The sequence below is a fragment of the Poecilia formosa genome, unplaced genomic scaffold (genome assembly GCF_000485575.1).
Source record: "Poecilia formosa unplaced genomic scaffold, Poecilia_formosa-5.1.2 Scaffold190, whole genome shotgun sequence".
In the NCBI taxonomy this organism is placed as follows: Eukaryota; Metazoa; Chordata; class Actinopteri; order Cyprinodontiformes; family Poeciliidae; genus Poecilia; species Poecilia formosa.
Window position 1 is genome coordinate 1,030,612 of NW_006800129.1, and position 16,957 is coordinate 1,047,568.

General features: G+C 37.7%; 1 protein-coding gene across 1 annotated transcript; it reads left to right on the forward strand.

The window, feature by feature from the left end:
- Positions 1–9,678, forward strand: LOC103147810 (rho-related GTP-binding protein Rho6-like). Its single transcript, XM_007566333.2, has 5 exons — positions 1–268; positions 709–796; positions 5,332–5,441; positions 5,538–5,672; positions 6,398–9,678. Exons 1-5 carry the CDS (start codon positions 149–151, stop codon positions 6,641–6,643), a joined length of 699 nt encoding a protein of 232 aa, XP_007566395.1. The 5' UTR covers positions 1–148; the 3' UTR covers positions 6,644–9,678.
- Positions 9,679–16,957: the final 7,279 nt, after the last annotated feature.

Genomic DNA, 16,957 nt, shown 5'->3' on the forward strand with positions numbered 1-16,957 from the left:
GACAACATAAAGTCCCGCTGCGTCTCCGGCTCCTTCACTGACTGAAACTAAACTGCTGCTGCTGCTCATCTTCTGAAACACTCCACACTTTACCACACTATCCCCACTCGTTTCTCCTCCAGTTTTATTCTGGGCTGCAGTCATAGCAATGAAGGAGAGAAGACTCCCGCAGCCTTTTGTGGCGAGGTGTAAACTGGTCCTGGTTGGAGACGTTCAATGCGGTAAAACAGCGATGCTGCAAGTGTTGGTGAAGGACTGCTATCCAGAGGTAAGACACTGCTGCGCTCATCTAAATCACTGGGATATATTAAAAAGCTTTTCTGTTAGGACGTAGAAAAACTGTCAGTATGCAATTATACGGTTTTATATTCAACTTGAATATCCTGACATTATTGATTTCTTCTGATTAATCCTTGGATTATTTGAGTATGGAGACTACTTTAGTATGATGTCAAGCTTATACTAGGAGAAAGGTAGTTTAGTTAGAACAAAATTCTTTAATTTTTGGAATATAGATTTTCATGTAATAACTAAACCACATCAATAAGAAAATCAAAGAAATTATAATAATAAGAATTTAGCAGCAATGATTAGTCTATTACAAAATCCACCAATTCGTTTAGAGTTAATCTAAAATGGAAACCTGCAACACTGTGAATATGTGATGGGAATGCTTCCTAATCCTGTTCTCCGTTCCTCCTCATCCAGACTTACGTCCCCACTGTGTTTGAGAACTACACGGCTTGTCTGGAGCTTGAAGACCAGCGTGTTGAGCTCAGTCTGTGGGACACATCTGGTGAGATTCACAAGCCCTGATGCTATTTTCCTTTGCTAAATTTCCTGAAACCGGATGTGATCTCCTGTGTTCTCCATCTTTGTTTAAAATTCTCCCCAGTCTGGTCAGGGCTGGTCTCAGAGCCGTATTGATGGGTTTATATCTGCAACATGTTTACTCTCCCAGAAAGCTCGCCCGGCCAGGAGCCGGGTAACGATCATGACTGTAAATAAAGCAAGGTCTCATTCTTTTGTTTTGCTTGCAGTGCTATCTGTGCTGTTTACGCCGGCTTCACTATCTCGCTGCCTGTTTGTCTGTCCTGTTTGAATGCAGTTAAGCAGCTTTTTATTCAGTGGGAAATCTTCTGAGGAATCTTGCCTGCTTGAGAGCAGAAAGTAGACAATTTAGAGTTCGTAATGTTTGAAATTTAAATGATCTAATTGTTTAACTGCTTACATAAAATCTTTGGGTTAATCAATCCTGACAGAAAAGCCATAACATTATGCATTTCTCGGATAAATTAACAAATCGTCAAGGAAATAAAACTGTACAATCATATTAAACTATCGGAAACAAAATGTTTATTTATCCTTTTTTGCTTAAAAGTAGAGTAGAGATTCAATGAGAGTCAATGCCAGTTGTTTCAGGCATCAAGTTAGTTCCATTTCACAGTATCCTGATATTTCTTTTAACATTTATGAAACAAAATAACAAAACTAAATCTTTATCAGCTCTGATCTGCAGGTTGAATGCTGAAAAATACGATTTTCTTTCCAGTTCATTTAATGCATCAAAACAAAAGAACGTATACAATTTGAAGTCGTCTGACTTTATATGCATTGTTATACACTTTAAAGCGCTTTTTGAGTTTAATTAAAGTCAGATAAAGATTAGGAACCAATGTTTTGATGCTTACATCACTAAATCAATTCTGTCATTTTGGATTCAAAAGCACTTCGTTGGATTCTGTTCGTTAACCTTCAGTGTGTTTTTCTTCTCCTTAGGGAAAAACATCTGAATCTTTATTGGTCTATTTATTTAGTATATTTCTACAGCAGATATAATAAGATTTTTAAAGTCCCATTGTGAGTACAGCAGTCATGCACCAACTTTGTAGTTATTTTGTTCCATCTGAGTTGGTGAAAGCAAATTTTTCCAACTTCAACATTGAAAGAAGTGGTTATCCTGGTCAAAAAATAAATCCAATCTGTTGTGGTTACACAAAGACTATGTGGTAACAATCTCTTTTGCCTGAGGTTAATCTAAAGAAAAAGAAAAAAAATCCCTCAACAGACATTAAATGACTACATGTGTTCTTGGATTGCAAAAACCTAAAAAAAAAGAAGTTTAATTGTGAAGCTAACCTGCAGATTAATTGATAATACAATTGGCCAGAACGGCTTTTAGGTTTCTGGTTCAACGTGCGAAAAGATAAACTGCATGCAGTCGCCGAGTCATCTAAGCACACAGAAGTCATTATGTAAATTAAATCGATAAGAAAAGCCACCAAGTGCACCAGCGGAGCTCTTTTGTAACAGTGCTGGCTGCAGCCTGAGGCTTGGTGTTCAGAGGAAGTCGAGTGGTGCCAGTTGGCCTTCAGAGTGGTTGTTTCACAGGGGAGAAGGGGGGATGCCTCGTCCATACGGGGGGTGGAAGTCTGCAAGAGTGAAGCCAATCGTGGTTCTTGTGTGTGTGTGTGTGTGTGTGTGTGCTGTTGTTGTGAACAGAAGGCACAAGCGAGGGATACTGAGAGAAAATATGTGCTTGACCTCCACGCTTATGTAACCCAAAGCAGCACTGAGATAATTTGGGTTTGTACATTTGTCTTCCACAACGGAAAAACTTTCTTGACAGTCACCCATTCTGGGGGAAATGTTGCATAAGACTGATTTCCATTTGTATAAATAAATATAAACACACCTTCACTGCACTGTGCATATATATCCACGTCGTCTTTACGTGTACGCAATACTGCTTTCGGTAAAGTATTTTCTAAATATTGAATATTATTTTTAGCAAAAATAAAGCTTTCACTATTAAATTAATAAATGTTTCTTTTAGCTCAAAAACGAATTCACTGTCTTGTTTTATAATCACAACAGAGAGAGAGAGAGAAAACAATGCTTAAATTCGTGAATATAAATTTGTCCTGCTACCAGTGGGTTCCCAGCTCAAACCCCGCTCCGTCCATCTCAGTTGTTGTTTCCTCTGTAAGACACTTCATCCACCTCCCCACCATCCGTGTGTGAATGAGTGGATGAATGACTAAAAGTAGCGTAAGCCGCTTTGGAGTCCTCTGACTTGATATGCCATAAAATGCTGGCCATTTTGCCATTTAAGGAGAAATTGGAATTGGCTAATATCTATATTTGCTGGTCAGATCTTTGTATTGATCACCTATGGGCCAGCAACCCATATATCAATACTAAATAACAATTCTTACTCAGAAATACAACAAATTTTATGTGAACCTCGAGCTTTTTCTTATATAGCTATTTGTCATTTTGCATATTTTCCCAAGACACGCTGATGAGCGAAGGCGCGCCATTCACTTTTTTTGTCTTTCACAGTAAACCAGACAGTTTGAACAGATCGGCTTCTGTTGCTCAGCTAAAAGCATTGTGCGTCTTTGTGTGAGTGAGCGTTATTTGTGTGTTCAGGCGAGGTGGAGGTGCTAAAGTGTGGGAGGCGGTAGGAGCAAGTTGTGTCCTCTTCAGATCTGTCTGCCTCCTCTTTCTCAAGTCTTACATCACCTCGGATGGTTATGTGGGACATGGATTTTGCTTTTCATAAACAGAACACAAAAGTATATTGATAGATGCAACTTGTGTAACGCATCCTACTTTGCAAAGTTAAGTCAACAGTAAAGACCGGCTAAATAAAACCTTGGGTGTAAAACATTACATTTCACCAGGACGCCCTGATTGTTGGTTGCTCTTGCTAGCAGAAGCATCTATTCCTGTCCTAATTACATTTCTTATATTTGCTCCTTGTGCACATTTGGCCCCGAGGACAGGACAAGGAAATTGAAGCTTGCTGTGGTTGTGTAGGTTGTGATTAGGTGGCAGGGGGAAGACAATAGAGCGCGGACATCCTGCCAATTTGTTTTTAGCTCTGGAACTTGTTCTGTTTATAGAAATGCAAGCAGAATCTGTTTCCTTCGTTCCTATGTTTCACAATACCTCAGGGGGAATCCCAAGGCCTTTAAAAAGGCCAGCGTACACAACTAATATGATATACATTTTTGAGTGATTGGTCTTGTTTTCAGTTAATTATCTGAGGAAACATTTTGATGTGTTATGCACCACTCCGGTTAAATATTTAATTTCTAGGTGTGAAGTGCAGGTCCTGCACTTCACACTTTTTCACAAAATGTCACATTAAATCCTCATAAGTAATGGATGTACCGTAATTGACATTTTATATGATACATCAACACTGATTGTAAACTGGGAGGAAATTTAAATCGAAATATTTTCACTGAAACAAACAAAATTTCAAAATTGTGGCATTTTTATGTTCTATTCAGCCAGCTGCACCATAGTTTGTACATCTATCTTTTGTAACAAAGCCAAAGTCCTTTAGGCTGTGTCTCTACAAGTTTTGCGCATCTAGAAACGTAATGTTTTGCTCACTCTTTGCAAGAAAGCACAAGCTCTGGCAGATAAGATGGATTTTGAAGTCTTAATGCAGATTTTCAATTGGACTTTGGTCTTGGACTTAAATGGACTTTGATGTAAACCACTCTAACGTAGCTCTGGCTGTATGTTTAGGTTTGCAACCTTAGCATACGCTTGCAGGTTTTCTTCCAGTTTGCAAGGAGCAATGTATTGTGTGGCTTATTTAAAATTTAAAATATGAATTTAAATCACTTATAGAATGCTGGTTTAAAGCAGACAAAGGATATGTGCAGAGACACTCATTAATTTGCTTTCATTTTAGTAGTGTTAAATTTTCTCTTGAGTAGATACAAAGGAAGTGGTGGTGATAAGTTAGGGATGGACAATAAATCAATAACTATATATAATGTGATTGACTCATATTTAATATCACCAGATAATACATCTGATAAAATTTTCAAATATTTTACTGAACTCCAATCCAGAACCGCACAGCATTCTGGGGGATGTAGGCAGAGAAAAGACTTTAGCCACTCGGCCTTTCATGGCCAGATAAGCAGGTTGGTGGCAACAACTAACTCACTGACTCTCTGGTTACTTAGCAGCAACTTGTTGAGTAACTTGTGGTTACCTAGCAACAACTTGTTGAGTAACTTGCTCTGCAGCAGTTTCAGGTTTTGCCTCATAACTGCTTAAAAAAACAAAAAAAAAAAAACAACATGGAGTGAAAACTGTGGTTAAAATAGAAAATGTCACACCCCCAGTTTGGGAGTATTTCAGATATTTAAAACAAAAAACCTAATCAATATTCATTCATGTCAACTGATATGAAACACAAATATCATCCAGCCCCATTTATGATTTTATGTTGTTACCATGTGAAACCTTCTATTCAGCTATATAAAGGTTTGATCTGACTCCTCACTGCCCCTTTAGGCTCTCCGTATTATGACAACGTCAGGCCCCTCTGCTACAGCGACTCAGACGCAGTGTTGCTATGCTTTGACATTAGCCGGCCGGACACAGTAGATGGTGCTCTGAAGAAGGTATGAGCAGCTGAGATTCCTGCTGGGTGTCATATTTGCTTTACTGTCTACAGTAATGACAATTAATAATAACAAACCTGCTTGTTTTATTTGTAGTGGAAAGCAGAGATTCAGGACTTCTGTCCCAACACTCGGATCCTGCTCATAGGCTGTAAGACAGACCTGCGAACGGATGTGTGCACGCGCATGGAGCTGTCCAATCAGAAACAGGCTCCAGTCTCCCATGAACAGGTGAGCTTTTGTTGGTTCCCTTTTCCTTCTTAATGTACTTATATCTCTTTCTCAATTAAAGGTGGGCAATATGGACTTAAAGTTTTAATATGATATTTTGTTGCATTTTTGTGATAGCAATAAAAGTGACGAAGAGAAAATTTATTAAGTTTTTTTTAGGTAACTATAGCACAACTTCTGTTCTTGAAAAATATTCTTTTTTGTAATATGCTTCTTTAGGACACCAGTAATATAAATAAATGTGACACATAAAATTAATTTAACTTAAAATCTTCACTTAGTTTCATTGTACTTTCCAATTTATTGACATTTGTTGATGTTTTCATTGACCAAACAATGGAGAAAATAGCAAAACTAACAAATCCAGTAATAAGGCAGTTTAATATAAACATCATTAATTGGGATTTATCCTGTCAACAATAAATCAAAATTATTACCATAGACATACAGACACATTGCATTTATTCTAACGAAAGAGTAGCTAAAATGCACAACATTAATTATGATAACAGTTAAAACCATAATACAAAACATGGAAAAGTTAAATTTAACATGTTAAATTAGTCTAAAATGCAATACTTGTAGAGAAAACACAAAGTTACAGACATCAACTGGAAAAAGGGGGAGGAGCTGTCAGTTACTGGTTGCCATGGTAACCACCAACTTTAAAAAAAACAAAAAAAAAAACACTTTATTTAAAAAAAACACTCCTCTTCATTTTGTAGGGTTCATCTTTGGCCAAGCAGCTCGGAGCTGAAGCTTATCTGGAGTGCTCGGCTTTTACTTCGGAAAAGAGCATCCACAGTGTTTTCCGTACCGCAGCTCTGGCCTGCATGAACAAACTGCAGCCTCCCAACAAGCCCAGCCCGGTCCGACGCCTCTCCAAAAGACTGCTACACCTCCCCAACAAGACGGATCTCCTCTCCTCCACCTTTAGCAAGGACAAGTCCAAAAGTTGCTCCATCATGTGAACACAGCGAGGAGCGTGCTCGGAGTACGGGAAGAGAGGACGAGAGAACAGCACTCCACCTGGTTCAGGTGGGGTTCAGGGTGTGCAAGGGAAAGAGAGCAATCGTCGAGATTTTCACAAAACTTTTTACTCTTTTGCATCATCCTCCTCTAACTCCAGGCTGCCACAGTTTCCACAGAGAGAAACTATTTGAAGTGGAGTTTCATGATCCTGTACAAATGGAGAGTAACATGTTGCAGCCCCACATAAAGGTTGTTGTGAATCAGCTTAACAATGCTCCGTACCTTAGCTCGTCCATGAAGGAAGCATTGTATCCTCTCCATTAAAGTGATGAAATCCATTTAAAGCTCTGATAGCAGTGCCGTATCCCATCCATCTCTCTGTCTGGATGTCTTTTAAAGGTCACAGCATGGGCTGAGTGATGAGAACGTAAAATTTGAGAATGAAGCTGCATCTGCAGAAACCTCGCTGAGGGGATCTTAAGAAATTATAACCCCCACCAGAGCCCTCGCCGTAATATATATTTTGAAATTAAAGTTGACAGCAGAACAAAAAAGATGACAAAAAGGGAGGGATTTGGCAAGCTGTGCGCTCATTTGCAGAAGGCAGTGGGCGGACAAAGTGAGTCCATGAAGAAGTGCAATGTGACTCAGCACTACCACGAGCTGCAAGGTCGAAAAGGGTGGATGCATTTTGTTAAATACTTTCCACCTGTCTTCAGGAGGTTCTTAGCCATGCACCATCGCCACACGAGTTCAGCAACCATTGGTATTTATTTTAGTGCTGTTACATGGAGGAATGATATTTCCAGACTGTTTAATGGGTTCAATTTTCATTTTGTTTAGTTTTTTCTTAGTCTTTTTTTTTATAGAAGAGACCAAGAAAAGAGGATTTTTTTGTGTGCTCCAAAATAAGTCTATGGATTATCTATGTTTCAGAAATACTCTTCCTCACGGGCAATAAGGGGAACAATTGTTCAGCTTAGTTCTACAAATATCTACTCATTACACCTGCTGTCCTGAAACCTGGCCAGAAAACTTCACGCCAGTGAATAATCATTTAGCACCCCAAAATAAAACTAAACTTGATAAATCTTTTTTTTTTGCATGTTTTTTGCCTTTCATACTCCACAGAATGTAGGATATTGTAGCAAAGAGCTGAAAGTAAACACAACAACACTGTGTCATCCTCATCCAAATCCTTCTTGTTCTTAAAGGGAAAGTTCAGAATTTTTGAAGCAAGTTCTGTTACAAGATTAAGTCTTGTGATTTCTGAAACCCTGCTAGCATTTGAAAATTCATCATGAGCTATAATAGTCGTCAGCCTTACTGTTATCTGCTGAAAATCTTGCTCTCATTCATAGCCTGAATGAACTGAAGACATGGAAACAGTTTTTTCCCCCTCTGTAACAACTTTAACACCAAAGAGTTTTGTTATTAGGGACCTGGCTAAAAACATTGGTCATTACAAGATTTTTCATCTTTAGATCTGATGACCCTCACATCATAATTTGTATGAATTTAGACTAGTTGGTAACAGACGCTAAAGCTAACTGCTAGTCCAAGCATAAGTAAGCACAACGCAGGCTTCCACAGTCTTAAAAACTCTCCTCTAAAAAATGTTTCATTGGTTTGTGAAGATACCAGTTTATAAACTTTTGAGCTACTGTCAAGTTTGCATTGATGGTTATTTAAAGATGAGCTATGGTTATTTACGCTGGAAATAGAGAATGGAGTTGGCGTACCATCAATTAGCTTCCCTGTAAAACATATACTGAGAAAATTTTTCCTCTCAGAATAAATTATAAAAAAGTAATACAGTGAAACCTCCATTTTCTACCTGTTTAAATAAACATAAGTTTTGTGTCCAAACATTCAAACAAATATCACAAGAATTTAAAGATTAATAACATAGCATTGCATAAACAACAATGACATTTTTGTTATTGTGAGATTTTTAAGATAATAAAAGTTGGAAGTGCTCCTCTGATTAGCTGTTTTCTATAGTCTCCAGGAGCAGCGGTAGTTGGTGAGAGAACTGCAGAAGAAATATGAATTATTCATAACCTTCTACAGAATCCCACTTCAAAAATCATGGGCTATCACTTTTTTTCCTGCCATTGTCATTTAGGTTTTGGAGTTTGTGCTGCATGCTTCTGTGAAGAGAAACATCTTGCCTGATACCTTAAACTCTTTCAATTTGTGAAAATAAAATGCCTATTTCTGGTTGCTAACATCCAGAAATTCACTGAAATAATCAAGACTTTCCTCAAATTTTAAAAACGAAACAAAAGATTTTCATATACCTGCACTAAACTCAGCTCTGTTATGCAAGAATACAAACTATGTCACCTCAATGCCCAATTGAGGCTTTATTCAACACAAACTCATATAAACTCTGTATATTTAAACTAACAAGACTAATTTGCAGTAGAGTAAATCCCATGAGAACAAAACACGAGTTGAATCCCTCGAACAGACTGGTCCTGTCTGTATTTTCTGTCTCTCCAATCATTACGGAAAGCAGAAGATTTGATACTTTTTTTTGCTGGATGTTTTGCTTATTGTTGTTTTCTCTGGCGTTGTGTTCACTGGAGTCTCCTGGCATTAAGCTGTTGACAGCTTGGCTAATGGAGGGCTTGATGATTTGTAGGTCTGCACCGGGAAGCGCAGCAATGTGCACAGCGGCGGAATTTAATGCGTTGCCTAGCAACAGTGTGAGCAAGGGCCATGCCTATATCTCCGACGGAGAGGAGGGGTGATGTCTCCGAGAGAAGCGCACCTCACCTTTTCTATGTATCTTTAAACTGAAGCCTCAGCGAAGGTGACGGCGGGACATATCAGGGAGAAGCTGTGTCTTCAACATGGGTTTTCTGGTTGGAACACTGCAAAAACACAAAATCTCACCAAGTAATGTTGGTCCAGTTTCTAGTGTAAATATTTTAGTACACTTGAAATAAGACAACACTAACTTACGAGTAACTTTTCATTAAGATATAGGACCTTGTTTTGAGTCAATAATTCCTTAATTTTGATGAATAAGTACTAGTTTCATTGACAGATGATAATTTGAATAATAATAATATTAATTAATTAATGTTAATTAATTAATAACAATAAAAATTAATCATGGCTTAGATAAATTATCTGCCAATGAAGATAAAATGTCTAAGCATCAACCAGTTTAAAAATAAATACAAAGCTATGGCTGCGTTCACACTACAGCCTGAAGTGACCCAATTCCGATTTCTTTTTTTTTTGTTTTTTAACGTACTGTGAGCTGTATCTGATCTTTTCATGACAGTCTGAACAACACAGGTCGGATTCTTTTCGAATGCTTGGGTATCCGATATGTATCCGATACAAACATGACCTGACGTCCATCTCACCTGAACGTCACTGATACTCGACAAACGTCACTGTTCTGCGTCCTGATACGCGCAAGCGGGAAGATAAACAACAATCATGACGGACTTTAATGAGGATTAAGTTGTTAATATGCTGGTTCCGTCAGAAAACAATTTCAAATGTGTAAGCTATGCTCCACCGTTAGCCTCCATGTTTACTTCCGCAAACATAGAGCACTTCTTCTTTTTATGGCGGTTGGCAGAACACCGAGAACGCTGACGCTATTGCGCCCTCTACTGCGCATGCGGGACACTTTCAGGTCGTTTGCCCATTCACACTGGGAAAAAATCCGATTTGATGAAAAATCGGAATTGGGTCACTTTATTCTGTAGTGTGAGCACAGCCTGTGTTACTCACGTTATGCAGAGAACCTTGGCTGTATGTCAGGTTGTTATTGTCATTGCTACTGTTAGTATTATCCATACATTTTCTTGTCTCATGAGAGTTAGTTTGTAACCATTTTGTCTATGTAATATAATTTATTGTTGACTCTTTACCATATTGAACAAGGACTTGAATATTATGACATGGTTTTAATTACAAGTTTTTGGTAATTATTACTACTACTTTTCAAACAGAAAAGAACCAGTAAACAAATTATTTTTTCTTGGTTATGTATGCATTTGTTCCCTTGCCTTTTTTATTTTTAGATCAATACAAAATACATATGTCATGGGAAAAATGTCTTGTTATAAGTGAAATTATCTGCCAGTGGAACTGGAACGTTTTAATCAATATTAAGGAGTTTTTTACTTAAAACAATCTCTTATATCTTGCTGAAAAGTTACCTAGGAGTTAGTTTTGTCTTATTTCAAGTGTACTAAGATATTTGCAATAGAAATTAGTCCAGAAATACTTGGTAAAGTGTTGTGTTTTTGCAGTGAAAGGCCTCCCGTATTAGTAGCAGTCATCTGCTTTAGACTGGAGGCAACACCAAGTTTTTAAATGTGAATCTTCAAGCTGTGCTGCTGTGCTTATTTAACCTCTCTGTGCTGACTGGAGCATCCCAACATCCCAAACTGATTATAATTACACTGTTTCACGGCTTCTCTTGCTCTTTTTGTTTTCCAGATTTGTTTTGTACATAATCTTCTTCATATAGCTGTTTACTTCCACAGAGGAATGTTATTGAAGCAAAACAACATGCTTGTATGAAGTCGCCTCTCATGGCTTAAATTATTGCCAAGATCCTGTATTTGTTATTGTTATACCGTCTTTAAAAGTTTCATTTAAGTAAATATGCCTGAATTTCGTTTACAAGTGTTACTTCTGTGATAAATCAATAAAAGATAAACATTTGATCAACATATTATGAGATCAAGTCAGTTTTTATGTTAGAATGTTTATGTTCTGAGTTAAAACCACCAATCTCTGTTAAAAAATATATGAAAACGACAAAAATAGGAAGTGTAGAAATCCTACATATATTCAACACTTCATGCATGATGAGTTGAGACATTAACTCTTCTGTAAGTTCGGTTAGAAACTTATCAGAAACTGTCAAAGTAGAGCAAAAAGCTATTTTGGGGATTTATTTGAACTCAAGGCTCTTTTGGAGTGAGTAGCTGATAGCTTGGTGGCACATTGTCTGCTTTGACTTCAGCATGACTGATAATATATCTTCATTTTCTAATCAAGGGCAAAGGAAGATGGACAGAGTAAAATGCAAAGCAATCCTGGAAGAAAACTTGCTAAATGGTTATTAAAAAAATTTGAGACTGCCGTAGAGGTTTCCTTTTAGGACGACAATTAACCAAACCATTCATACATGAAACTCTAATAAAAATCCTTTCAAGTTCATGGTTTTAGCATGATCTTTTGTGAAAACATTTGAGGGGTGTGAATATTTTTGCAAGACATTTTACATATTTATACAAAAAAAAAAAAAGAAAGATACATATTCACTAAACAGCAGCTGGATCCAAGTCGTTTTGTTTATGCGCAAATTCTGTTGCATGACTTTAAAGCTGTGTAATGCATGTCTGTTTTCAGAATAAACCTTTAATAGTTAAGCCTTTAATTGCTGTGTTGCATCTGAGGTAGAAAAGACTGCATAAAAAATAGAAAAAATATAATGAAAACATAAAAGACAGATATTCATGAAAGAAAACTGTAGTTTCATTTATACTTTGGAAAAAAGAAGGGATGGAAAAACTTTACTGTTTGGAGTGTCACAGTATAACTTTCATCGTTTTATCCTGAATATTATAAAACTTTCCTTTCAGGTAAAGAATTCCCTTGATATTATGTTTCTGTCGCCTCTTCCTCTCTCTTTCCTCTCAGCCATCCATCATTTGCTCTGTCACAGTGTTTGCAGTCTTCCACAGGACTTGCCAGATCTTTGCCGTTATCAGTTTGTCTCCGTCGGCACTCCGATGAAATGAAGTGGCCTGAATGTTTGCCATTCCTGAGCTATCACACAGGATACAGCTTATCTGCTACCTTTACACACAGCAGGCAGGCCAATTGGTGGAATCAGCAACCTCCGATAAATTTCATATTTGCTGCTGCAAGGCTGATTTTATACTGCTGAAGCAGAACGGCTGCTTGATCGTCTTTTAGACAAGCAGAGCTGTTTCTGTACCCCTCTGTCCTATCTCTTCCTGCCGTTTATGCTTCTCCGAATCATTTATCAAGAACGTTACATGTCTCATTAAATCAGATAGCCTTATGACAAACCTGTCGCTTCAGGGCGTGATTATGCAGTTTGGCACATCCATGTGGTTCCAGTCCTGTCACTGTCCTTTCACAAAAGCGTCTGCTTTCTGTCTTTTTCTTAATACTGTGGTGTTAAAATATTCTTGGAAAAAATGTCACAACACATGTACTGTAAATGAATCAGTACCTGAGTTTCTTAGCTTTTATAAAACAGGTTGAATGAATCTTTAAAAGCAACTCAGACAAAAAAGCATGAAGGTGAGCTTTTACAAATTTAAATATGTAGATGTGATATGCATGCTACTAATAAAAACACTTTAACAACTTCTTAATATACTTTGTTGTTCCAAAAACATACAACCTCTTCTATTGTTGATAAAATGGTGGAGAAATATTTTGAAATGTTTTTGATCTTTTATACTGAGCATTAGACAAATAGAAATAAATTGTGTAAGTGACCTAAAACAGGAAAAGTTTAGTCTGATTTGACATCAGGCTGTGAGGGAAAAAAGCTACATTGTACGCAATCATCTTGTTTCAACTGTATGTATAGGAAAGGTTCTTACTGAATGGAGAACAGATGAGTGACATGATAATAGCATATACAAATGCAAAACAAACACACTTTAAAATTATGACTTGTAACCTAGTCATCAGAATAAACATTTTCTGCAAGTTTTAGATTTGATCTCAATCTTGAGTTGAGGAGACAAACATTTAAGTTTTATCAACCTCATTCTGAGTCACAGAATGAGTTTGGGGGAACAAAACTGAACATGTTGGACATGTTTATTTGCTAATGTTGTCCAACATGGGCAACTTGTTGGATAAAGTTTTTTCAGAGATTATGAATCAGTTAAAATGATGCAAACAGGTCAGTATGATATCTATGAAGAGAGACTCAGCTTCTTTGGTAAAGATAATATGAAACGACGTGTGTCTCTTAGAGGTTCATATTTTAAAACAAAATGTTGAATTTGACATCCACAGTAGGTTTTGACGATAAGCCCAAGCCTGAAATTCGGCCTGAACAGGACAAAGAAAACCAGAATTACTCTGATATGTTTGACATGAACCAACGACCAGGATTGTTCCCGATTGATCTCTGTCGACCTGACGTGTGTCCCCTCTTCTCAGCTAGCATTTTAACCTCCAACAGAGAAGGTGGAAGTCCTGACGTTCATAAAAAGAGGCATGGGTGAAAAAAAAAGACTTCTGCCATCTGAAGCCCTCTGTGAAATTTAGACAAGAAGGTTGCTTTGTGGCATTTTTCACTGGCACGTAATCTCTTAATCTATCAGACGGGATGGTGCAAATAACACACACACACACACGCGTGCGCGCGCGCACACACACACACACAAGAAGCAGGGTCACACATTCCCGCAATCAAGCCCTCAGACGTGCCTCACACTGCAGCAGAAGCAGCAGAAAGAAGATGATGAGGGGGTGGAGGGCTTGAAAAAGCCTTGCCGCCTGGCTGCTGGTGACGAGCGATCTGCAGCCTGACATATGGGTAGCATTCCTTCGTGCAGCAGGCTCTGTCACAGCTGCTCTGACAGTGTTGTAACTCCTGTCTCTGTGTGCGAAATAGGAGTGCATGTCAACGTCTCAGCCAGGCGAGGAGGAGAGAAAATTAGAGTCGTCTTTGACTATCTGCGGCTCAGTCAAAGGAACATCGACTCCATCGTGTCTTTCCATGTTTCTTTATTTCGATTCTTCAGCTCGTTTTATTGCTGATAATCAAGGTATTATATGCAAGAGATAAATAGAAGCAGTTTAACAACTGTGTTGTTAAATTGCTTATCTTGGAGGTACACCTGTTGCAATTAATTTGATGAAAAATTAAAATAATCTCAATGATTTCCATTCTGATTCTTAATGTTTTTTGAAGAGCAAGTTTGTTTCCAGAGACATTATAAACTACTTTAGTTTTGATTTCAATTGTGTGTTCCTTTTAATTTATTGGTTTTGGTTTCTGTATTTTATTTTGGATATTTAAAACATCTTCCAATTTCTGTTCAAAATTAAAGTGTATTAATCTTTGGGAGGGAAAACTTGCATTATTATTATCTTTATTTTAGTTAAAACTGCTATCTGCTATCAAAATGACATTATTATCGTTTACTTTAACATTTTAAAGAAATGTAAAAAAAAAAAAAATGTGCTGTGAACTTGAAACAAATCCAGCCACTGATTTCAATCAGAAATAAATAATTAGAGTGCTTAGAGTGTTTACTTATTTGTGGTTGTAACATGGCTGGATGTGAAATATTTTAAAGGCACTTTACGTTTTCCATGAGTGATATGAGAGTGCGATCAATCTTCCTGTCCTGGGAAATGAAATAAAATAGCGAAATATTTTCCAAAAAGGTCAGCCAGCATATCTTCTCAAAATACAAGCTGTCAAAGTCAAGTCATGTCACAGTTTGTTTCTCCCGTCTTTCATCAAAAAAGGGCAGACGAATAAAAAAAAGAAGGCCAGACTGACTGCCCCATAACTGCCAGAGAAATGATAAAAATCAGAGCTGACCCGCTCCGATTTCACAGGACTTATTGAAGCTGAAGTTTTGTTTCATAAGTCCATTCGCATATTTATGATTTTTTTTTTTTTATTTCAAAGTTGCCTCAATGTGAGAGCATCAGACAGCTGACAGACTGCTGGCTCGCCGTCTTCAGTCCTGCAGCCTGAGGACTCGTGTTAATACTAACTAAATTATGCTCTATTAACATCATCTTGCAATGCAAAAATGTGCCAGAAGTCAATGAGTGTGAGGGTAATATGTGTCACTGGGTCAATTCAGCTCGGGATGGTCTAATTATCAGTTCATGTGTGCTTTTATAAAGTCCGTATTTGCAGCTAGAGGCATCCATGTGTAAATGTGATTTGGTGTATGATTGTGGCGCATGCTAAGCAGTTTATTTCATGTGCTCTGCAAATTTTCTTAGCTTTAATCGTAGTAAGGTGAGCCAGATTCATACATGCTAAGAAGAGGATGTCCCTGCCCCATCATGTCCCTGCCAGAGTGGAATAAATTCCCTTGGTGGGTCTCCTCTGCCCTCCAACCCCCTCTGCCTCCCCTTTCAACCTTTCTGCCAGAACCCCATATTTTATGGCTCTGCTCACCTTCTACAGATCTAACCTCCACCCCTTCCCTCATCCTGCACATGTGCCCTGCTTTGCATGCCCTGAGGGCATGTCAAGAGTGAACGCTCCACAGCAGCTTAATTAGGCAACTATGCCTGGCATCCAGAAGTACGGAAAGGGGGGTAGGGGGTCCCAGTGCTGGGGGCAGCTGAGGTACCTCGGTATACGGGGTCGACTTTAGTTAAGATCTAAGGGATATGCTTTAGATAAAGGCTGTACAGCTGGGGAACAGCTAAACCCCATCATATCTGCGTTAGCCAATGATCTGAATCCAGCTAAAGCCTGTTACTGGGGGCCGAACTTTTACTGTGCATGTTATTCAAACATGGTGCAGCTACACTGGTTTACTCCAAAGGAGCTGAATTATTTTTAAGCAACCCTGGATATTGTTTCCTTACTTACACAAACCTCACTGTAATCAGTGGCCAGCTGTTAGAATGATCAGAGTGATGCAACAGCCAATAATATCCAATGTTAGATGAAACAGTTCAACCTCCGGGCAAGATGAAACACTCTGTAATTTATAGCAAAACATTTAACAAATTTGCTTTTGTTTTGGAACACCAAGCTGTCCTGAATTTTAAGTTGATCTTTCTCACTGCAGAATAAATAAATGGTTCAAAGCCACACAGTTTTCAGCTTCCAATTCACAAAATGACAACAAAAGAGATTCATTAGGTGAACTATCTGCTGAGCATACAGGACTTGAGAACACGCAACAAATAAATAAAGACAAACATAACTGAAAAGTTCATTTATTTCAGCAACTCAAGTGTTAATTACACACAGACGGATGTTTTCAGCTTTTATTTATGTAACTATTTCCTGCTTACAGGTAGTGAAAACAAAATATTTAACACCAATAAAACATTTTTAATAAAGGTGTGTGATCTTAATAAAAAAAAGTATATTTAATACCTGCTTAAAGACTGTTTTTCTGATAATGTAATTTTAATCTGACCAACAAGCCTAATTTGAATTCATATTAATTCATATTTTAACTTATTGAATATGACCCTAATAAATGTTGCAGTTTTCATTTTTTGTTTTCTCCTCAGATCACATAACTTAAGTTTGCAGCATCTGTACACCAGCTGAAACT

Excerpts from the sequence above, each read along its gene's own strand:
- LOC103147810 (XM_007566333.2), top strand. The coding sequence starts at position 149 with ATGAAGGAGAGAAGACTCCCGCAGCCTTTTGTGGCGAGGTGTAAACTG. Across the intron at positions 269-708 it reads TGAAGGACTGCTATCCAGAG|ACTTACGTCCCCACTGTGTT; the intron begins GTAAGACACTGC and ends CTCCTCATCCAG. Across the intron at positions 5,442-5,537 it reads TAGATGGTGCTCTGAAGAAG|TGGAAAGCAGAGATTCAGGA; the intron begins GTATGAGCAGCT and ends TTTTATTTGTAG.